Genomic DNA, 24,722 nt, shown 5'->3' on the forward strand with positions numbered 1-24,722 from the left:
ACCATTCATGTTGTAGGTAGAGCACAGAAGAGCTGAGCTTATAACCACGCAAATCTGCTGTACAGAAGTGGCAATTAGCAGTATAATCAAGAACATATATATAAACAAACCAAAAACCAGCTCTGACACAGAGTGCCTGCAGTCCTGGACACTGGGGTTTCAATACATCTACTTCAAGGGCTTGTACACACTATGCAATATTGACAAGTTTTAATACATTACTAAGATGCATTAGAACTGACAGCTTATGTTAACCAGTGGACTAGTTTACAGCCAATGCATGTTAAGGAGTCTTAAAACTACTGGCAGCATTTTGCCAGCGCATACATTTTTATATGCACTATACTGCATGCAGCTCTACAGTAGCGTTTTTATTTAATGATAAACTGTTCAATGGATTGGGAGATGTTAAAACTTTGTGAACAAACAAGTTATACATGAAGCAGTGGATAAAAGTACATGGTACACTGTTAAAACCACAAGCATGAACACAAGATTTGAAACTTTAGAATGCATAGCTCCACAAAGCAGCGTTTTGCTAGACGTTTATTACCTAGCAGCCATATATAGTGGTTTTGCAAAACAAAAAAACAAAAAAAACCCGTATATAACGTAAGGGGAAAATATTTTTGTTTTTGGGGGAAGATATGCACTGTGCACTTTAGAGTTTGGTCAATATTGTGGAAACTGCCCATACACAAAACTGACTAAATTAATGCGCTGCTAACTGCTGTCTACAGAAACTGCATCTTCATCAGCTGAGGCATACTGCTGTGACAAAGTATGTATCGCAGAGGGGGAAGTGCATAATTCTGTAGTTACCTTGAGTAGCCATGATTCAGGGATTGGAAGATCACCGTTGTGCTCAAAAACCTAAAAAGCAACAACAACAGTTTAGCACACATTGGATCTATACCGTATAATCATTTACATTTTATGCAAACAGCAAGAGTGAATGACCAAACAGTGCTCCTAAATCAAACTTATACAGGAGCTGAAAAGAAAAATTTTAGTTAGCCTGTGGAGAAAGGAGGTGGCACAGCTGAATTTTAAAAGGACACCTGTCATGAGAAATATGCAAGCTCCCACTACTGACTGCTTTTTCACAAAACAAAAAACTAGTTGCATGCATACATGTTACAAGTGGGCTGGCTTCAGAACTTGAAGCAAATAAAAAAAGGCGTGGGATACAAACTGAACATGAAATACTAGTGCTAAGGTAGCCATACACTGGTCGATTTGTCATTAGATCGACCAGCTGACACATCCCTATCTGATCGAATCTGATCAGAGAGGGATCGTATGGCTGCCTTTACTGCAAACAGATTGTAATCGGTTTCAGGCTGAAATCGATTCACAATCTGTGGAGCCGCCGCTGCCGCCTGTCCCCCCTCCCGCACATACATTACCTGACGCTGGCTCCCGGGCATCTTCTCCGCGCTGCACCCGCTCTATCCCGGCGCTTCCTGTGTCACTCCGTGACCAGGAAGTTCAAATAGAGCGCCCTCTATTTGAACTTCCTGGTCACTGTAGTGATAGGAAGCGCCGGGATGGAGCGGGTGCAGCGTGGAGAAGATGCCCGGGAGCCAGCATCAGGTAATTTATACCTGTATCGGATCGGCCGCCGCTAGCGATGTGCTCCCTACCCGCGGGCGAGCGACGGTAATTTCCCGCATGGCGCGATCCGATTTCGGGAGGAAATCGGATCGGCGGGTGCGTTTAGCGCGAACGATTGGCAGCAGATTCGATCCCAGGATCGAAACGGCCGCGAATCGGGCCAGTGTATGGCCACCTTTAATCTTGTAAACAGATGCAACACTTCCTGGGTGACATTCATCTAAGCATCAATGAATCACAGGTGAATTTCCGTCATGAATAAGTTCCTACAAATTAGATCTGTGGAGGTTTTCTGTGACTTTGCAACACATGGAACTTTCTCAGCAACTGAAAGTCAAAGCATGGTCTGGGGTACGCAACAATCCACAGTATGATTTTCGGCAAGCCATGTATAGCATAGGCACATCAGATTAGCAGCAGTCTGTTTCATTTGAGGATGGGTTTAACTAATAAAGCCAAAACTAAAGCACTAATGACTGAAAAGGAGAGTCGATCAATTACATTGAGCAAAAAAGGGGATCAGTTAGGATTGAGCAACAAATTGTGATAAAATGGATGCATTCATAAGCAAAAGGTTTGCTTTTAGTACCAAAACCTAACACGTACAATATAGAAATGGGGTTGTGCTACTGACCTCGCCTGTATATAATTTAAAAAAAAGCGCTCCACAAGGTCAGGTTTATCATCGTTTACACTGCCCTAAAGCTGGTATGGGAACGAGCCACCACATGATTCCCCCCTGAAGCAGAGTATCCAACAAGTATGCAGGGCATTCCCTCTGTTGAAGGGAGAAAAACAAACAAAAAAAAAACCCTTCACTCATCACTGCAGGCTGCGACATACAGAATGAAGTAGACGGAGTGGTGCAGACGTTGACGTCACACGGCAGGCACAAATCAATCGGCCACTCGGCTGAGTTAATCCTCCGGGTGGCGATCACTTGGAGGCTGCTGTACACACACACACAAGATTATCAGCTGAGGCACTGGTTATTGGCTGCTTTTAATCATGCGTGTATGGAGCTTTAATTTCCTAATGCCGGGAACACGGGTCGATCCGGCGGAACGACCCCAGCTGCGTCCCTGCCGATCGATTGCCGCTCATCCCCGCCGGCGCTTCCTTAGCGCTCGATTCCCTGTAATTTTCTGCCGGTGGGGATAGAGCGGCTTGATCGGGCCAGCTGAATATCAGCTGGCCGGATAAGATGGTCGATACACTGTCCAGAAACGTACCGTGTATCCCGAGCATAACAGTGTTCTCCCGAGGGCTAATTAGGTGGGCGGGCCGCCCGGCTGATTTGAAGCCCCGCCCGCCTGTTATGTGCTCGCCTGGGGCTTCTAGTAAACTTCACTTAGGAGCGCTCCATTGCCTGCTTTCAGTCAGCGCCAGCCTCGCACAATAGCAAAGGCTGATGCTGTACACTGAAGGAGCGCTCCTCTGCCTGTCAGTTTAAGTGTTCTGGTAAGTGTTCTGGTGAGACAGGGAGGGATTGGCTGGGCGGGTTGTAAGGGGCGGGACTCCTGCTCCGATTCTTCCTACTGCTCTCCAAGTGATAGGATCTGTTTTATTACGGTGCCTCTCACTCTCGTTAATGAAACCGGAGAGAGCAGTAAAGCAAAAAAAACGCCCACACAGCAGCAGCTTCCAGGAGTGAGATGAGAGCCACGTGAGTCTCCGGGACAGGCTCAGAGCGGCTCACATAGTCTCTCCTTCTCCTCCAGACTGCAGCTAAACAACATGCCTGAGTAGTTGAAAACGGCAGCTGCACGTTTAATCCAGCTGGAGGGAGACACGGAGATCAGAAGTGATGCCCCTTCAGGCCTCTGCATGTTTATTTACTTTGGGGGGGGGGGGGGGTGAGCAGAGGAGAAAGCCATGCAGAGCATGTTGAATGACAGGCTGTCTGTAGGCAGCCCCCTGTGCACTTGTCTCCTGCTGTGTGTGTTTCTCGCTGGCCCCAGCTTTGTATCTGTAATGCTGCCCCTGCACACTGGGGAAATTTAGTGGAGCTGAACTCTTGCACAGGACAGAAGGAAAGCAGAGAAATGCACCCTGTATTTACACAGTTTAGCCTGTCTAATTTGATCGCTTTCTGTGTCACATGACTGCAGATAAGCTCATTTGAAAAGCCCTGAATGTTAACATATCTGCTTCCAAGAAAGCAGGAAGTGGACACTGCAGATTTATTGCAGCATTTGTATCAGCTGTAACAAATGTTTTTCTTTAAAGGACAACTGAAGTGAAACTGATATGGAAGCTGCCATAATTATTTACTTATAAGCAATGCCAGTTGCCTGGCTGTCCTGCTGATCCCCTGCCTCTAATACTTTTACCCTAGCCTCTGAACAAGCATGCAGCATATCAGATGTTTCTGATCATATTGACAGATCTGACAAGATTAGCTGCATGCTTGTTTCTGGTGTGATTCAGACACTACTGCAGCCAAATAGATCAGCAGGGCTGCCAGGCAACTGGTATTGTTTAAGAAGAAATAAATATGGCAGTCCATATTCTTCTCACTACAGTTGTCCTTTAAAGGTTATGCTGTTGTGCATCTTTTAGAGCAGAGAGGAGGTTGTCTGTTCAGGTCTGCTTAAAAAGGGACCTGAGCACCTTAATCTGAAACAATCTGCTAGGTACACACAATGCAATTTCTGACAGATCTACTGTCAGATCGATTATTCCCAACATGTCCTATCTGATTTCTGCACGATTTCCTATAGAAGTGAACAGAAAATCGGAAATCAGATCAGGCATGTTGAAAATTGTCGAACTGACAGTAAATCTGTCCGGAAATTGCATTGTGTGTACTTAGCAGGTACATCGGTTTGCCTCCTCATCCTCTTTTTATTCTGTAAGCAGAGTTGCATTCCCCCCTCGCACGCCACCCGGCTACTTTTTCATGCCACCCGGCTGGAAAAAATTTCTGGGGAGAACACTGCATAAGGTCCACAAACACTAGATTAAAGTCACTGCAAGTAAATGAGCAATGATACACAAACAACTTTACTCCCAAAGAAACAAGTCTTCCTAACAAGGTTGTCCACAAATATTGCAAATGATTAGGGCATTTAAATACTGTGTTGGCAAGCATGACATGTGCCCATACTATGGAGCAATTCATTTAAATGACATACACACTTGGCCAACTGTAAGACATGTGCTATCAGTTGGCAGAGTTGATCCGCCAGTTGAGTGCTCCAAATGCCCAGTATCAGTTTGTTGCCATTTGTTTACCTTTTCTCACATCAACTGCAACAGCAAAATCTGTCAGATGTTTCAAACATTTTTTTGTATAGTGTGTGCACAGCTTTATACAGTAACAAGCCTGTATGCATATTTTTACCGTTTATTTAGGACCCCTTTTCTAGCAATTCTAAAACAATGTCTGAACAGATTCCATATATAGGACACCCTATGCTCAGATTTTCTCATGCAATTCAAGTCATCTGCTGGAAATCTATTCCCCAAAAGTCAGATCGATAGACATGATGGAAAATTGGAAGATTGATGGCCTATAGCTTTGCACTACATTGATCGATTTTTAATAGACTCCCTGATGGAATCTATCAAAAATGAATGTGGTGTAGGAAATGGTAGGAATCATTTCATTCTGAATTAACTCTTTAGAAATAGTTTTGAAACCTTTTATGGAAATCTAAAGTTTGTGGTCAGCTTTAGACCAGGGCTGTGGAGTCAGAGCAATTGTTGGGTACCCGACATTGGAGTTGAATCAGTGGTTTCATAAACTGAGTCGCTCTAGCCACCATCCACCTCAAATTCTTAAAGGATATCAGAGTTGAAAATAAACTGATGGCAAACACAATTGTATTGGTCCTCCTAAATATAACGTACGTACGTACGTACGTACGTACGTACATACATACATACATACATACATACATACATACGTATGTTATATAGCTGGTTTAATTTCAAATATTTTAATTCCCCCCCCCCCCCCCCCCCCAAAAAAAATTCAAATAAAGAAAAAAAGGTTTTATTGTCTCTGCTCAATGACACCTTCATCAAAGTATGCCTGAACTCCATTCTATGAATTGACCATCTATCTCTTTCCTGCTCTCAGAAGCCATTTACTGACAGGAAAGTGTTTTATGCTGTAATTACTTATCAGTGAGGGTTATATGCAGTCTGACCCAGACAGAAAGTGTCACTTGCATACCTGACTTTGTTCCCTTCCTTTTTTTTCTTCAGGAACAGCCTATTTGTATGCTTGCCACTGTACATACACATCTTGCCACCTTGGTTGTCATTAAGACATTTGGCATTAAAAAAAAAACATAAAATAGAAATTATAATTTCTATTTAGTTAAAAAACCACACCCCCAAATTTCACCTTGAGGGGGTAGCGTGGCTACAGGCTGAACGGTGATTGCAACATAATGTTTAGTCAGCCTCATCATATTTACTTTGGCCAAATTTACTTGCGATGGGTGATTGACAATTGTCAGAACAATCTGAAAGACAATAAGGGTGCATACAAGTGCCAAAATTGTCTCTTAACGGAATAGTAATCCCTCAGGTGACCATTCAGGGTCTGCACAGGCAACTATAGCAGAGGGTGAGGCTTATAGGCTGCTTATAGCAAGAGCAGTAAAGAAGAAAAGAACTCTACAATTGTTACCTAGAGATCTGAAATGCCATTTAAGTGAACCTTGCCCATGTAGAAGGGAGGCCCTGGATCCCATGGAGCCTTTCTGCAGCCGCATATATTTAGTGTTAAACAAGCCTTCTGTAGGATCCATTTGACAGTTTGTCAAAACAGACAAGTCCATTTTGCTTTGTAATGTGAACCAAGCCATACAGCAAACGGTACAGGCTACAGTTACATCTGTACAAATCAAAGAAGCTTAAAGGGATACTGTAGGAGGGGGGGTGCGGGAGAAAATGAGTTGAACTTACTCGGGGCTTCTAACGGTCCCCCGCAGACATCCTGTGCCCACGCAGCCACTCACCGATGCTCCGGCCCCGCCTCCGGTTCATTTCTGGAATTTCAGACTTTAAAGTCTGAAAACCCACTGCGCCTGCGTTGCCATGTCCACAATCCCGCTGATGTCACCAGGAGCATACTGCGCAGACAAAGACCATACTAGGCCTACACAGTATGCTCCTGGTGACATCAGCGGGATCGAGGACACGGCAACGCAGGCGCAGTGGTTTTCAGACTTTAAAGTCTGAAATTCTAGAAGTGAACTGGAGGCGGGGCTGGAACATCGGTGAGTGGCTGTGTGGGCACAGGTTGTCTGTGGGGGACCATTAGAAGCCCCAGGTAAGTTCAACTCATTTTTCCCCGACCCCCTACAGTATCCCTTTAACCACCCTGGCGTTCTGATTAAATCGCCAGGGTGGCTGCGGGAGGGTTTTTTTTAAATTAAAAAAAAACTATTTCATGCAAACAACTGAAAGTTGGCTGCATGAAAGCCCACTAGAGGGCGCTCCGGAGGCGTTCTTCCGATCACCTCCGGCGCCCAGAACAAACAAGGAAGGCCGCAATGAGCGGCCTTCCTTGTTTTGCTTACATCGTCACCATAGCGACGAGCGGAGTGACGTCATCGACGTCAGCCGACATCCTGACGTCAGCCGCCTCCGATCCAGCCCTTAGCGCTGGCCGGAACTTTTTGTTCCGGCTACGCTGGGCTCAGGCGGCTGGGGGGACCCTCTTTCGCCGATGCTCGCGGCGGATCGCCGCAGAGCGGCGGCGATCAGGCAGCACACGCGGCTGGCAAAGTGCCGGCTGCGTGTGCTGCTTTTTATTTGACAAAAATCGGCCCAGCAGGGCCTGAGCGGCAGCCTCTGGCGGTGTTGGACGAGCTGAGCTCGTCCAGACCGCTCAGCAGGTTAAAGAGAACCTGCAGAGTAAAAATTTTTAAAACACACATGAGGTAACTTCAAACGAACATTACATAGTTACCTTGCCATCAGTTCCTCCCAGAAGCTCACTATTTTCTTCTGACAGTGATCCCTTCCAGTTCTGACAACATTTTGTCAGAACTTAAATATATCAGTTGCTGTCAGTTACAGCTGAGAGGAGAACTGATTTGTCCATGTTTCCCTATGGCTCAAGTGGGCAACATTACAGTTTAACTGTGTGCTGACCAGGAAGCTGTTATGGAGTAATGGCAATTTTCAAAATGGAGGACAGAATTCCATTGACCACAGTGGACAAACCGGACACAGGAGAGGAAAAAGATTGATGAGTAGACTACACAGCAGGTAAGTATGACTTGTGTATGGTTATTTTGACTTAATTTTCAGTTCAGGTTTTCTTTAACTGAGACGATAGAGGCTGCCATATTTCCTTTTTTACAATACCAGCTGCCTGGCAGCCATGCTGGACATATGCCTCTAGTATCAGCCATAGACCCTGAACAGGCATGCAGCAGACCAGATGTTTCACAAAAATCTGGTTAGCTGCATGCTCGTTTCAGATGTGTGATTCAGAGCCTACTGATGCCAGAATGATCAGTGGGACTGCCAGGCACCTGGTATGGTTTAAAACTAAAATTATGGCAGCCTCCATTCACCCCACTTCTGTTTCCCTTTAAGACTTGTACAGACAATACCGTAGCCTGGACATTTTGCTTCATTGTTCACATTACAATTCAAAATGGGCAGTCTTTTGCCAGATCGCAGAAACTTGGTGTCAAATGGATCCCACAGCAGCCTTCTGAAGGTGGCCACTAACTGTCCAATTTCTAGCGAAAAATCGTTCGAGCGATCAGAAATTCTGATCGGACGGAAAATCGTTCACTACACCATCAACTAACCAATCTTTGCTTCCTATCTATCACGACCACCAAGAAAATCCAAATTTTCGTTCGACGAAAAGTCATTCGGGCGACATTTTTTTCACTCGTTCATAATCGATTGTGTCCACCAATGGAGATTATTTACAACTAATCCGATCAGAATTTCTGATCTCTAACGATTTTTCGCTAGAAATTGGACCGTTAGTGGCCAGCTTTACACCAAGTCCCAATGTGACAGATTTGATTTTGATGCAAGGATGATTCAATTGTCCTTGGATGCTAGAACCTGTACTCATGTCATCACTACACACTTCAGTGGCCATGCTCTTGTCAGCAGTAGCATTTTGTGCAGGTGCAAATGTACTGCGCCAGCTCTCTCCCTGCAGTAGAATGGTTAGCATCTGCTACGATGGGGACCCACGGCAAGGGACACCTAAGTTTCCAGGGGCTGGAGGAAGGCCCAGGTCAGTGAGTGAATCCATTTCATATTTTCCCTGATGTGCCAGCTCTGCCTCCATTAATTCAAGACAGATCATGAACCAGTATTAAGATTTAGTGCTCTGGGTAAATGTTACATTAGCCACTTGCCTGTGAGGAGGTGCGATTCACACTACTGAATTCAGGAAGAATAAGCACAGGCACACAAGTGGCACTATTTACAAGGGAATCTACCAGCCTCCATATTACTCCCACTACAGGAAGACAAATTCTCATCCGACACTGAGGTGATTGTTCGGGGACAGCAAAACAAACTGTATCCGAGGAAGCACCATGGTTGCCTAGACCCCAGCATCCTAGTTAGGAGGAGTAGAGTATGCATGGTCACAGGGGCAGAAAGGAAGTAACCTGTGGCTGCCTTGCAGGAAAATGGGTGCAATTTAACCAAGCTGCTATAATGCCTGTGAACAAGGCAGCTGAGGTCAGCTGTCATAATGTACTGGTAAGGCTGTTGCCTTTGATGTTGGATTTGAGCCTTTAACAAGGGTTTAAATCCCAGCTTTAGCAAGTATGTAACACAGTAAGGAGTCTTTGGGCAAGACTTTCATGACCCTGGCTGCCCATGGAGCTCAAGTGGCTGCAGGCCATACCAAATATGCCTGGGGAGAACTCTGGTGTTCTGCCAAAATAAAAATGGTTGGCCAAAGCAAGATTTATGCACGGATAGCTGCCAGGACCTAACAGCAATGTACTGCACAAGATCAAATTTATTTGAATAGGGAATGTTTGAAACCGTGAGTGTGCTCATCTGTACAAAAGGCGAAAGTCTGCATACAACAAGGACACTCAATTTTCTTGTCATTCTTTACTCTACCTTATAAGTTATGCTCAATTAGGTCCTACTTAACACAGCAGGGATTCATCAATGGGCTGCACTGAATCACATACGCAGTCTTGCTATAGCATATGCTGCTTATGTAAACAACTGGTGTGTAAATGCTCCATACCCAAGTTTCTGAAGTTCATTAACCACTTCGGTACCAGCAGCCTCTGCCCCCTTAAGGACCAGAGGCTGCTGGTACACTAAAACGCAGCATACAGACGAATCGCCGCTGCTCTCGCCGGTCACCCTGCTCTGTCCCCACTGCAGGCTGCTCTCTATGACAGCAGAGCGCTGTGCGCCAGTCAGGAGCCACTTTCATTGGCTTCTGACCCTGTCACTCAATGTAAGCCAATGGGAATGGCTTGCAGTAATGACAGGGCCAGGAGCCAATGAAAACGGCTCTTGCCCGGCTCAAGGTGCTCTGCTGTCAGAGACGGCAATGCGAGCAAATTGCGGCGGTGAGAAAGGGGCGAGGATGCGCAGTGAAGGGGATGCAGCGCTTACGTCCAGTCAGAACTGCAGCGCCCCCTGCCCGACCTAGATTTGTACTGCGTCGGTCTGGAAGAAGTTAAACAGGAGCAGAAAGACAGAAGGGGGGGGGATGAAGAGTTTCACATTTCTGCAGTATAGATGGTAAGTTATGAAGCAGACTGCATCACAATACTGCTGTGGGATCTGACAAGATGACTACTTGCTGGAGAAAAAGTATATTCTATTTATATTAAAAAATAAAAATCTATGAATGTGCAAGTTAGGGCCAGTTCAAACTGACAATACATATTTATTGTTGGGATCCATCACACCCTGTATAGAGATGAACAAGATTCATGTAAACTCAACAGAAAGCCTGACAGCTTAAGGAAGGACCTTGTCCAAAACAGTGTCTGTCGCTGTTATGGCTATCTGATTTCAAATTTAAAAAAAAAAAAAAAAAAAAAAAAAAAAAAGGCTATACATTACTGACATGGTGCTGTGGATTTTTCGTGTTGGATGGTAGAAATGTACAGACATCCCATCTGAGCAAGTTCTTCAGTTCAACCTCGCACCAGGAGTGTCATGCACTGAGCAGCCTTTTCCTTCCCCTCCAGAGCAACAAAATGCATCGCTAAAGGTCTGTACACATCCCATCTTTATCTGCAGATGCCTGGCCAATTTTACCACTTCCATGTAGTATGAGAACATACCTACACAGTCCACTCATAGTACTCACTATTGACCCTCATACTTCATGGCAGTGGTAAACCAGGCCAAGTCATCTGCAGATTAAAAGCTGGATGTGTGCAGAGCCTTAGACTGCAGGCTAGCGACGAGCCTGTACAGACCCACACCATCGCCTGAAGTATTATGTTCCAGTCCCTGCTGGGCGACAGTCCTTGTAAATATTTCCTATGTGTGTATACAGTGGGATGCGAAAGTTTGGGCAACCATGTTAATGGTTATGAAAAATGTCAGTTAAATATATCATATTGGAGACAGTGATATTTGAGAAGTGAAAGTTTATCAGATTTACAGAAAGTGTGCAATAATTGTTTAAACAAAATTAGGCAGGTGCATACATTTGGGCACCACAAAAAAATGAAATCAATATTTAGTAGATCCTCCTTTTGCAGAAATGACAGCCTCTAAATGCTTCCTGTAGGTTCCAATGACAGTCTGGATTCTGGGTGAAGGTGTTTTGGACCATTCCTTTTAACAAAACCTCTAGTTCATTCAGGTTTGATGACTTCAGAGCATGAGCAGCTCTCTAAAGGTCCGTACACACGCCGGACTGGAGGCAACGACGGGTCCGTCGTCACCTCCCGCTGGGTGGGCGTTCCAGCGACAGTCCGGCATGTGTACAGTCTATCGGCGGACTGATACGTCTGTTTCTGAGCTCAGTCTGGGGACTGAGATGGCCATTCCAGGATGTTTTACTTGTTCCTCTGCATGAACGCCTTAGTGGATATTGAGCAGTGTTTAGGGTCATTGTCCTGTTGAAAGATCTAGCCCCGGCGCGGCTTCAGCTTTGTCACCGATTCCTGGACATTGATTGATCTCCAGAATCTGCTGATACTGAGTGGAATCCATGCATCCCTTAACTTTGACAAGATTCCCAGTCACTACATTTTACTGCAGGTAGCAGGTGTTTTCTTGGAATGCTGTGTTTTTTCCTCCAGTAATTTTGAGTGTGGAGTCGCACTTGCTTGGCTTCCATCAATTTCAGATGGTCAGGTGTGCAGATCTAATAGTCCCGGACACCATGGGACTCAAACTGTGGCAAATGAAGAGAAAGATCCGCACCACCTTCAGAAAAGCTTAGTCTGTTTTATTGGAAAAAAACATACAAATTTAAAAAGAACTTTAAGGCAGGACAGTCCACTGTTTCGGGCTCCTGCCCATCTTCATGCTGCCTAGTTCTGAAGTAACATACAAAAACACCAACATATATACAGAGAAACAGGAGGTGTGACTAGATATGTAAATAGGCTGTTTCCCATCAGGTCCTCTAATTAGTATATACTCAGTGATTGGTTGTTTCTCTGTATATATGTTGGTGTTTTTGTATGTTACTTCAGAACTAGGCAGCATGAAGATGGGCAGGAGCCCGAAACAGTGGACTGTCCTGCCTTAAAGTTCTTTTTAAATTTGTATGTTTTTTTCCAATAAAACAGACTAAGCTTTTCTGAAGGTGGTGCGGGTGTTTTTTCCTCCATGCATAATGCCCCATTGTTATGCCCAAATGACTCAATTTTAGTTTTATCAGTCCACAGCACCTTATTCCAGAATGAAGCTGGCTTGTCCAAATGTGCTTCAACATACCTCAAGCAGCTTGGTTTGTGCAGTGGGCAGAAAAAAGGCTTCCTCTGCATCACTCTCACATACAGCATCTCCTTGTGTAAAGTGCATTGAATGGCTGAAAGATGCACAGTGACTCCATCTGCAATAATATGTTGTAGGTCTTTGGTGCTGGTCTGTGGGTGGATGACTGTTCTTACCATTCGTCGCTTCTGTCAGATTTTTCTTGGTCTGCCACTTCAAGCCTTAACTTGAACTAAGCCTGTGGTCTTCCATTTCCTCAATATGTTCCTAACTGTGGAAGCAGACTGCTGAAATCTGAGACAGCTTTCTGTATCCTTTCCCTAAACCATGATGGTGAACAATACTTGTCTTAAGATCATTTGAGAGTTGTTTTGAGACAGATGTTGCTACTCGTCAGAGTCAATTAAAAAGAGGGAAACTTACAATTGACCCCCTTAAATATTCTTATAATTGGATTCACCTGTGTATGTAGGTCAGGGGTCACTGAGTTTACCAAGCTAATTTGAGTTCCAATAATTAGTTCTAAAGGTTTTGGAATCAAATGCCCACATTTATGCACCTACCTAATTTTTAGATTGTTGCGCACTCTAAATCCAATGAACTTCATTTCACTTCTCAAATATCACTGTGTCTTCTGATATATTTGACTATCGTGACCAACGATTTATACAGGAAAATCATGACGATTAACAAGGTTGCAAAAACTTTGCATTCCACTATAGCTTGGACAGCCAATTTTTATATTAAAAGCTAGGATTCAGTCAAAAGAGTTTAGATTCAAACATTGAATGGCTTTTGTACAAAGCCAGTAGTTGTGGCATTTTGATCCTCAAACAAGTTTCTGCTGTAATCCGGTTGAAATGGTGTCCATAAAGAAAAAAGCCAGGCAATGCATGCTTAAAGCACTAATCTCAACTGTACAACTGACAGCAAAGATTGTCACAGGAGGATTGTCATTGTTCAGCAAGGAAGGGGGTATGCATGCCTCACGCAATTTTCTTTTTTCGGGGGTGGGGGAGGAACTTGCAATTGAGGAATTTTCCTCATTCATGATTTGGTGAAATACAGAACACCTTTGCCATGTAGGAAAGAAGAGGGGGGAAAAAAAAAAAAAAAAAAAAAAACTGTCAGACAGCATCAGGAGGACTGCCAGGCAACTGGTATTGTTTAAAAAGAAATATGGCTGCCTCCATATTCCTCTCGCCAAGCTGCAACAATAGTCAAACTTACCCATTGAGGGTTTGGAAAACTAGCTTACAGCAGAGTTCTTGTGTCCTGTTGGAAACCGTGAAAATATGGTATAAAGTCTACAAAAAAATAAAACCTCATCTACAGGCTAGTCTAGTACTGTAAAAACAGCAATACTTCAGCTGTCACACACCAAATACAATCCAGTTGACGCAGTCTGTTACCTTCCCAGTATTTCGCATTCTGTCTGGCTCTAGGACCATGCTGCTGCTGGTAATGTCAGTTGATTTGCAGCATTCACCATAGCTTCCACAGACTTGCCCATGTGTGCTCAAGCATGTGCCACCTAGTAGTCTATAGAAACTAGCGTCGAACCAGATCAAGTCTGAAATTACATGATCATAGCGCCCAACAGAATGTCAGATGCCACAGAACAATGCAGGCCATATACACCACTCAATTATGGAAAAGTTATCTGTATCTAGCAGGTAGAGAAAGCTAGGGAAGTGCTGTAACCCCTGAACTATCCCTGCTGTCCCATTTTTACATGGATATGGTTTTTATATTTGTATTTGGTTACTCCATTTGACTTGCAACTGACAGATTAAACGAAGCTTCTATTTATATGCCATTTTTATGCATAATATTTAAACACTGATGTATGTCAAACTTTTTTGCCTCCATCTGGCATGAAGGAGGAAGTGAGCATAGTGAGGCTTGCAACACGTCCAATAGGACACATGCAAGCTATTTGGAAAGCAGATATACCACGGAAGTAGAGGAGTCAGAGCAATTTTGGGTACCTGGTGGTTTCAGTAAACTGAGGAGTCGGATGATTTTTGAACCAAATCCATAACCTTTGTAAAAATTAGACTAAGTGGTCAGAGTCGAGGAGTCAGAGCAATTTTGGGTACATGGAGACAGAGGTTTGATAAAAGGAGTTGGGAGTCTGATGATTTTTGTGCCGACTGGCGGTCTTATCGGTAAATAATGCCTTGTTCCCCCGCCGCACACCTGAGGCAATTAAGACCCATTTAAATCACTAATTTGAATGCTTAGGCACTTAGGGCAGTGTAGTCGGAGTCTGAGCAATTTTGGGTACCTGGAGTCGGAGTTTCATAAATTAAAGAGTTGGATGATTTTTTTGTACAAAATACACTGCCCTGGTAAGTATTAGACTAAGGAGTCGAGCCATTTTGGGTACCTGGAGTCCGAGATGGAGTCGGTGGTTTCAAAAACTCAGGAGTGAGTTGGATGATTTTTGTACCGACTCCACAGGCCTGTAGGCACTCATTACTCGTGAGCCCATCACTACTTCTGGATCCTAGAGACTTTCCATATCTGCAGTGGTGGCTGAATCACACACCTGAAACATGCAGCTAATCCAGTCAGAGCACCTGATCTGCATGCTTGTTCAGGGTCTGTGGCTAAAAGTATTAAACACAGGATCAGCAAGGGAGTCAGGGAACTCTTATTTTAAAAAGAAAAATCCATATCCTCTGTTAAGGTTCTCTTTAACCAGCCAATAGAAGCCCCTTAAAGGGAACCTAAACGAGGACATGCATTTTTCCTTTTAAAACAAAACCAGTTGTCTGGCTCTCTTGCTGATCTTGTCTCTAAACTCAGCCACAGCCCCTGAACAAGCATGCAGATCAGGTGCTCTGACTGAAGTCAGACTGGATTAGCTGCATGCTTGTTTCAGGTGTGTGATTCAGCCACTGTTGCAGCGAAGAGATCAGCAAGACTACCAGGCAACTGGTGTTTAAAAAGAAAACATCCATATCCTCAGTTTAGGTTCCCTTTAACTAACCAGGTACACAGGTATAAAGCAGGCTGGTATGTGTAACCATGAGTAGCTGTTTAAACTGAAAGTTCAGTAATGTCCACAAATGCTGGGAAATTTGAATATTGTAAACAAACAAAATACTGCTGTAAGTATGCCAAATTGAATGGTATTTTCTCAATTAAAGTTGGTTATACAATGTAGACCAAGAGATAAGTGGTTACTGTGCAAATATGAGATATTGCACCAGAGGTGCGTGTTAATTGCTCTTGTATCTCATCGTCAAATATCATGGAAGGGTAATGTCTGCACCATGCCTCTGCTCTAGCACAACTCTGGCATTAAACACTGACAGACCCATTATACTCCTGCCACAGAGCGTGGCACTATATTGCCTTTGGCAGCACAAGGTAAAGGGGTGGGGTGTTATGTACTCGCATCCACAGACTACATTTCCTGACTTGCATTGCAGTGGGTGCAGACGTCTATGCAGGGTAAATTAAAAGTGCAGCACTGTGCAAACTCTCCATGGAAAAGATGGAAAGCTTCATACGGATGAGAGGTCACAGGAGCAGCCCCTTGTAGGCAACACTGCTCACCCCAACAGCACACCATTATAAACCTCTGTAATGGGGGGGGGGGGGGGGGGGGGGGGGGGGGAGGAAAGAAAAAAAAAACTCCAAATCTAGTTGGCCGAAAGAAAGCCATTTATCCTTGTTTCACTACAACTCATTTATTTTTATTAATAAAAAAAAAAAAAAAAATTTGAACCACCACCAGTGAGCATCAATGAGAGCCAGCAAAATACCACGAGACAAAGAATCCATATGCAGAGATGGCAAAATGTGGAATGGATTCCACTTCATAAAAAAATGCTTGGAAAAAATAAAAAAGGAAATGATATATCTGCCGAAGATGTGCACTGTAATGAGGACTCACTAGTGTAGCTCCAGATCAGCATCTCTAAATTCAAGGTTCGTTGATTAACCCATGAACTTCTATATGGTGGGGGGAAGCTACAACAAAGTGTGAGTGTACACCACACTGCAGAAAATATGCCTAATGCATATTTTAACCTTATTTACCAAGCAAGTTTAGACATTGTGTAAACTGCCAGATCCCAAACATCTGCAGAATAAGGCAAAAAGCGCTCCAGTAAGAGGTTTCTGTAAGTGCAAAATATTACTTTCAACAGAAGCATATATCAAATTGCTAGAAGAACAGGTAACAAATGACCACTTGGGAGTATACATATTAGCTTCTCTGAACAGCATCACTTTGATGCTCTGCACAGCACTATTACAATACATAAATGGCAACTGCTCAAAAAAAAAAAAAAAAAAATCCAAGCACACTCACTCAAGTTTATCAGGGTCAAACTGATGGCCAACAGTTCATAACCTTGCATAGTCCCGTGAACTGCAAGCTGCTTTACAAACTTATCTTTTTGTACTTATAACTATTGTATAGCAAAAGCTCACAGGACAAACAAGACCAGCATAACCCATTATGCTGGGAATACACCATACCATTTTCTGTTAGATTTAAGGCCTATACAAACGTCGGACTTTTGCGGACGGGTCGTTTGAACGTCCTGTCGTTCAGTCGAACGCATGCGAAATCGGGCGTGTGTACAGACTGTCGTTTGGGTGATAAGACTGAGTTTGAGCAATCCGCCCGGCGGATTGCTCAAACTCAGTCTTATCACCCGAACGAGTCTGTACACACGCCCGATTTCGCGTGCGGACGACTGGACGTTCAAACAACCCGTCGTTCGCAAAAGTCTGACTGTGTATGGGCCTTTACGTGCCAGATAGATAAGAGTCCAACATGTTGGAAACGTATCTATCTTACCAATTATCTGCCGAGCAATTAGGCATTGTTCTACTCAGCAGGAGATATACAGAAGACAATGCACCAGAGATAATGACCATTCTCTACAGAAAATCTAGTATGCATTCTAAAGCAGCCCATACACTCAGCCGATTTTCTGGCCGACCGATCGATCGCGGTCGATCGATCGATCGATCGCAAATCGGTTGTCCAATCGACCGATCGACGGCCGATTTCGATGGATTTCCATCGAACTAGCAGGGTGGAAAATTTAGGTCGATCTGATGAGATTGCTTATCAGTTTGCATTGGCCTTAATGGAAATCTGATGGCAAAAAAATGCCATCAGATCGAATTTCAACAGATTTCAAACTGAAATCTATTGGAATTCTATCCTGGTAAAAAATGTTCTAAAAACGCATCAGATAGATCATCAGATGTATTTCTTATCTATCTTCTGCCAATCTGACGAGTGTATGGGCACCATAACAGAAAATCTAAAGGCTCCTACACACGTCTGATTGGACGTCAAATCAGACATGTGTAGTGTAATTCAGCTGATAAGACTGGACATGAGGGATCCGCCAAGCGGATCGCTCAAGTCCAGTCTTATCAACTGAACGACAGATTGTACACAAGCCGATTTGACGTCCAAACGACCGGTCGTTTGCGAAAATCCGACGTGTGTATGTACCTTAACAGAAAATAGTATGGTGTATTCCCAGCATTAGAGTATGCAGCCACAGGGCTGTAGAGTTTGGTACAAAAATCAACCTACTCAGTTTCTGAAACCAACAACTTCAGGTACCTAAATATGGCTCCGACTCCTCAGCCCTGTGCAGTACTTGCCATGGTGATAAATGCAGGGTCATACTGCTACCATATAGGAATAACTACATCCAATAGTGAAGGGGATTTGACTTCAAAAAGAGCTTGTGGATTTAACTCACTAAGTAACATTGGAGAGGAGGAATACTTTTGCGCAGCATTTGAGAAATCTTATGATTTATAAAGATGGAAGATTTTATCAGGCATGTTTACCATGGGTGAAAATCTAGGAACATACTTCGGCGCATGCTTTACATAAAAAAAAAAATTACTGAGCATGTGCAACACAACGCAGCAGACACATTGCTAAATGCACAGCATGCAGCACTTTTTAATATTGCTATACACTAACGCAACGCGTGCACTGTGAAGGTCGCTCAGACTTTGCATTGCTGTGCGTTACTCCGCGTTAGAAGTATTTTATAACGTGCGACTTTAACGTCGCACTGTGAAAGAGCCCTTAAAGTAAACAAAACCTGTTACAGCTGATGTAAACCCTACAATAAATTTGCACGGTTTCAATTTTCTGCCAGGATGCCTGGGAAAGCCTCCTCAGTAACAGTTGAGGCATCCAATTACATTTATATTTGCTAAAGAATGTTTCCTCTGTATGTCAGTGTATATAAGCTGTGTTTTTCAGTATTTGTCAGGAACCAGTTCGACGAAGGCTTTTTATAAGCCGAAAGCTCACTGTTTATCAATCTCTAAGTTAGCCAATAAATAGTATCATCCTGATTCAAAACTCTGCTTTCATGGAAGGAGACATTAGCATCCTGTGCTTTCAAATGAACTTATGTGCCATGGCAGTAAAGTGACTCAGGGAGAGATCAAATTACAACTTATGATTAGACAGACGAGGGGGAACAAGGCAGGCTAAACTCTAAATAGTTACAGGGCGCATCTGTGTTTTCCTTCTGTCCTGTGCAGGAGTTATGGTTCACTTTAAGTGAACTAACCTCTGGCACGAGGTCTTGCTTTGATTAAATGGGTTCTTAACAGCACCCTCGGATATTGATCGCATACACCAAAATATTTCACCGTGCATTGTCAGAGGTGGCCACCTGGCTTTGAAAAATAACTCAATCAGGCCTCATACTATATGCTGAAAAACTGGTGCCTTTTAAACTTTCCATAGCAGATTGCGAATTGTGCCATAGGGAAACAGACATTACCTTGCACATCAGTTACTTCAGTTATAACTGACAGCAACTGATGTATTGTAAGAGGACAGTGATTCTAAATAGCTGAGGGGGAGCTGCAAGAAGAGGACATGTTCTGGACAGAGCAACACTGCAGATATACAGGAAGTGACATATGCCCAAGAATACAAAACAAACACCACTATCAATGGTTGTGTTTCTACACCATGGAGATAATCTTAAGTCACTTTGGCTATCATTCATAAAGGAGCTGTCAGTAAGGGGAATCAATGCGGGAAACCGCCATTGCCGCTATTTTAGACTTCTGGGTGGGCATTCATAAAAATGTATCCAAGTGCAGTAATTCCCCGAACTAGGCTGGCGGTAGGCTTGCGGAGACACGGAAGCTGCCGAGTTGATACATTTCTCTGTGTTCCGCTCTGCTGCAGCTGCCTGGGAGGTCTGTGTGTCTCCATTCACTTACATGGTTATCGCCACATCAGAGTGAACGGTACTTCCCGACCTCACACCGCTTGCGGTGATCTTCATGAATTAACATTTTGCTACATTTGTTCCGATAATCACCGCACAAGGCGGTGATTTATCACTCTGCTCGGTAGTGTCCTTTTATCATGCGGAAAGAGCCTTTATGAATGCTGACTTTGCCGAGTGTTCGGTAAAGTCAGCTGTTTTTAAGCATTTCCGCATGCGGAAATGCTTTATGAATGATAGCCAATGAGTGCTCCAAACTCCACCAGGGGGGATGACTGAAATGTAGAATTTGTTTCAATATCCAGATTTATATCAGCTCCTTAGAGCAGGAACTCCGGCTTTCTTGAAAGAAACCCTCAACTGCTTTCTTCACTTTGACAGAATTTCAACTACATAAACCTCTTTCTGTATATGGGGTTGCAGAATGTAGTTTCTCATGGGCACAGCCATCCTACTTTCAGTCTCATTTTTGGAATGCTCACTCTGAACGGTTTATTTCTGCCTCAGCTTCTTTACAGTAAAAGGTGTACGTTATGAGGCGACAGGATCATCATCAAGTAGCATGCCAGTCTGGACCCACAGCGTTAGTCTTTAGCTTCTCAAAACAGCTTGAACTGGACAAACAGAGGTATGTGAGGAATTGTCTTTGTTATATAGTCACTCTTATAGCACTGACATATTTTAAGCACGGAATGTGGGAAACCAAAACAAAAATGTCTATGTTCCTAGAGGGATAATAGCCATGCCTTTTCCTCTGTAATCCAGTCTAGAATTTAAAAGAAATTCTCACTAAACGTAAAAAAAAAGGGGGAGGAGAAAAAAACTCTGGCCCTTACACCTAATGTGTATTTATTGCCATAATAATGCCCCTTGGAGAGATCACTTAGCCTGGCAAAAGCTTAACTGTACCCAGTTCTTGAGAAAAAAAATTAATGCTTTAGGCCACTATACAGTAGATCACGACAGTGCCCATCAATGACAATCTTGACTGTTCCAAGTGTATGCAGTAGTGAATATACTTTCAGCCCCTCATACTCTGCTCATTAAAAATGAAATGCACAACTACCTTTTCAATGGCCTCAAATGTAAACTAAAGTTTGTTTTTTTACCAAGTAACTCCATTACAAAGGCAAATAAAATAGTTCCAGAAAGAATCTGAATAGTGTAGTCTTTCAGAAAAGGGAATATTCAACACCATGTGGGCACCTAAACAAGTAAAAATTTTAATTTTTAGTTTGACCAAAGTACTCTGTGGTTTCCAAGGCTCCACAATGAAGCTTTGAGCCTCTTGCATTCTCAACAGCTAGGAATGGAATTTCACATAAGCAGTTTCCTACACTGCAAGCAAATCAACTGTAGCTAAACATTTGCTAGTTGTGTAGCCCTCCAACTCCCATCAGAGATCTATTAAGTTGCAAGAAAACATGGAAATACACTTTTTCAAGGTGAACTCAGAGGAAATTGTTACTTCTAAGGAACACTGGTTTCATAACAGGCATTCTATAAACAGGAATGGTAAATACTGGAAGCGAATAGTCTGCTGTTAACCCCATCTTTACTGAAATCCTACAATTTTATAAAATGGAAGGTAAGAGAGGACCCAAAGCTGAAAGCTATGCAAAATCTACTGGCTTAACTAGAAAAGACACTCCTGTACATTGTGAGGTACTGCACCCAAGCTCAAATGCAAGAAATACACAAGCCTTCTGTTTGAGAGGAGGAATAAAAGTGTTCCTTCATGGGACTGGCATTCCTGCTGAACCTAGGATCCAATCACTGCTTTTACTTCAAGCAAGGGTATGAGGAGGGGGGGGGAGAAATTATATATGGGCTAGACCACCCTTGAAACTTCAAAGGCATACAAAACTAAAATTTGAAGTCATAATTCCACATTTGTTAGGCACGAGGTTGCTAGGCATAAGGTTTTGTTTTATACACGTAGTTAGATAAGTTTTTTTTGTTTTGCCAAATCCAAGTGAAAATGCATCTGAATTAAGAGATAGCAACTAATCTGAACATTTTACCATATTAAGGAATAGGAAATCAGACTGCCATACTTTGTCCACATAACCGCTTCTATTGCATGGTGAGTCCATAAACCGCAGTAGGAATACACCGCTAAATAAATGTAAGCCACCTCATATAGTACAATTATTATTATTATTTATTGTATTTATAAAGCGCCAACATATTACGCAGCGCTGAACATTTAGAATAGGAAACTTACAGCAGTTTAACAATTTTATACAGCAAGTCTCAAGCCAACTGTTGCAAATGAACTATATATGCCACACAGAATTGTAACCCACTCAAGTTTTGCTTATTTGCCAAAGTTACTACAGTACTAATAAACTTTGAAAGTTACTCAGACATGAAAACACAAAAGAGCATACAGCCTGAACAGTTCAGATGAAACTGTTAGAGAAGGGGGAGGGATATCCCCACTTGTCTGCACCTCCGCCCTAGACAAAGCCATTTTCAAACAAAACTATGGGAGTTTCTGGAGGGCTATGGCATTTCAGGTCTACTTTTGTAGACAATAGACAAAAAGCTATCAGTTTCGAAGACCAAGATCTTCCACTTGAGAAAAAGGACTAAGAAAACAAACTATGCAAGAGCCAAGCATTTCATAAACCCCTGCCAAAATAAAAACAAGCAGTGAAGAAAAAAAACAAACTCCATTTAACTAATTTGTAAAATGTATATTTCAGCACACAAATTCCATTCAGATTGCTACACAAGTGTAGCCTCTACTAATGTTATGCAGTGGGCGAGAAGACCCTGACAAAACGATTGTTTCGCATGGGACACTATCAGTGTGCCATTTAGCAATGGATATACAGTAAATAGGAAGTAGTAGGGTGCAGGGCTATACCCCCCCCCCAGGCAGCAGAGAGGGGGCTCCAGGCAGGCAGAAAAGAAGCAGCACACAGGAGCAGTGTGCTGGTACCTCCAGGCAGCAGAAAGAAAGCAGCACACATACACGGAGAGGAGCAGGGTGCTGGTACCCCCAGGCAGAAGGGATGCAGCACACATACACAGAGAGGAGCAGTGTGCTGGTACCCCAGGATGCAGAGGGGAGGCACCATACATACACAGAGAGGAGCTGTGTGCAGGTCCCCCAGGCAGTGGAGAAGAGGTTGAAGGGAAGCAGACAGGAAGGAGCAGTGTGCTGGTGGCCCCCCAGGCAGCAGAAGGGAAGCAGCAGAAGATGTGCAGCAGACAGGAAGGAAAAGGGTGCTGGTGCCCCCCCAGGCAGAATGGAAGCAGCACACAGGAAAAAGCAGGGTGCTAGTGGCCCCCCGGGCAGAATGGAAGCAGCACACAGGAAAAAGCAGGGTGCTAGTGGCCCCCCAGGCAGCAGAAGGGAAGCAGCACACACAGAGGATGTGCAGGGAGGCGGTGGTAGCAGCACTGCAGGAGCCCCACACCCTGCACTATAGAACAGGCTGGCCTAGAGGATGCCCGCTTGGCAGCCGCCCCTGTACCTGCACCACAGCCATACGTACCGTCGGGGCTGCCGAGTCCTGTCTCCACTCGGTAGAACAGTCCGGTGTTGGCCTCCTCCTCCAACCCCCGATATCCGAATCCCCGGCCCAGCTACGGGGATGCCGTACCGGAAAGGCACAACTCTCACAGCGAATGTCAGCTTTACCCCCGGTAGCCTATCCCAGCGGCCGCCAAGCGCACACTCCGCTCCCTCCTCACAACGCGACACAGAGACTTAAAATGGCGCCGCACACTCTAGTTTTATACCAGGAGCTTTCGCCGGGATCCTTGTGTATCCCTCCGCCAACTCGACACGCAGCGGGAGGAAGCAGCAGAGAGAGAAAAGGGCGGAGTGATACGAAAAGTAGTCCCCTACCTAGTTTCCGTCAGTCGTGAATAAGTAGTAGTACAGGTTAGCGCACCCGGTGGAGATAGGGTAAATCGTGACAAGACAAGAGATGGTCTCGAATTCAGTCGAGGTTTCTCCGTAAGCCTTCTCCAAGAAACAACAACAACAGCAGCACCTTTGCGGACAGCTCTACAACCTGTACAGTCCCAGCTATATCTGCCCTGTGTGGCACGCTATAGCATAAATATCTCATATAACAGGCATAGACTATCAGAAGTGGCTGCAATAACCGAATGTGGCAAGGATATTAGTAATTGCATTACACAGCGTGAATGCGGCAGCCGGAATCCCGTGGTTGCAATGTGCAGGACGCCCACTAATGCTTGGCAAGCTCAGGTGAAGGGCGGAGGAGGACTCTCCTATTGCTGCTTATTGTGTGGATTGGGAATAGGAGATTGCTGGTTGGCGGAATGATCCTAGACTGGTGATGCGGCCCACGCACCTTTTCCCCGGGGTTTGGAATGTGGAGCTGGAGGAAGGCAGAGCCAGAAACAAAGAGGGAGGAGGGTGGGGAGAAGTTTAACCCTTACAAAACCACAATAAACTTTTCTCTGGTCTAGTACAACTCTAAATTGTTTTGTTTTTCTTTTCTAATAATTTAGGCCTCCTTCATTCTGTCTTCTTTGCATGTTGCGTTTAGCATGGATGGCTATAACCCAGTATTGTTTTTCATGTTGTAAAGATCTTTGCAGAGTAAACATATATAGTGCCTTTGTTACAACAAGGCCTGACTAATGCAGGGAATGCATGATGTGTTTTTTCGGTCGACTTTCCGTTTGAGCGATGTTCGATTTGTTTACCCGCTCGATTCCCTTATCTTTTCTTATCAATTTCCATTCACTTCTATGAGAAATTGAACAGTAAAACAATCGAAAGTAAGATTGGACATGTCGGAAATTAATTAAATCTATCTAACCATCTATCTGCTGAAAAAACGCATTGTGTATTCCCAGCATTAGTCTTGGAAACTTTATATTGATTGTTTGGGGCCTTCTACGCTGTGCATGTTGTGTTGTTATAACATTACATTGGATTCAGTGTGAAAGGACTCTAAA

At 43.9% G+C, this 24,722-nt stretch overlaps 1 protein-coding gene across 1 annotated transcript in view; it reads right to left on the minus strand.

Annotated features, from left to right (window-relative positions):
- The window catches only part of CTNNB1 (catenin beta 1), a 43,263-nt gene extending 19,237 nt beyond the window's left edge, over positions 1–24,026 (minus strand). The window contains 2 exon segments of the mRNA XM_068236319.1: positions 823–873; positions 23,635–24,026. Coding sequence (XP_068092420.1) covers positions 823–835 — 13 coding nt within the window. The 5' untranslated portion in view covers positions 836–873; positions 23,635–24,026.
- Positions 24,027–24,722: the final 696 nt, after the last annotated feature.

This window comes from Hyperolius riggenbachi, chromosome 5, assembly GCF_040937935.1.
Source record: "Hyperolius riggenbachi isolate aHypRig1 chromosome 5, aHypRig1.pri, whole genome shotgun sequence".
In the NCBI taxonomy this organism is placed as follows: Eukaryota; Metazoa; Chordata; class Amphibia; order Anura; family Hyperoliidae; genus Hyperolius; species Hyperolius riggenbachi.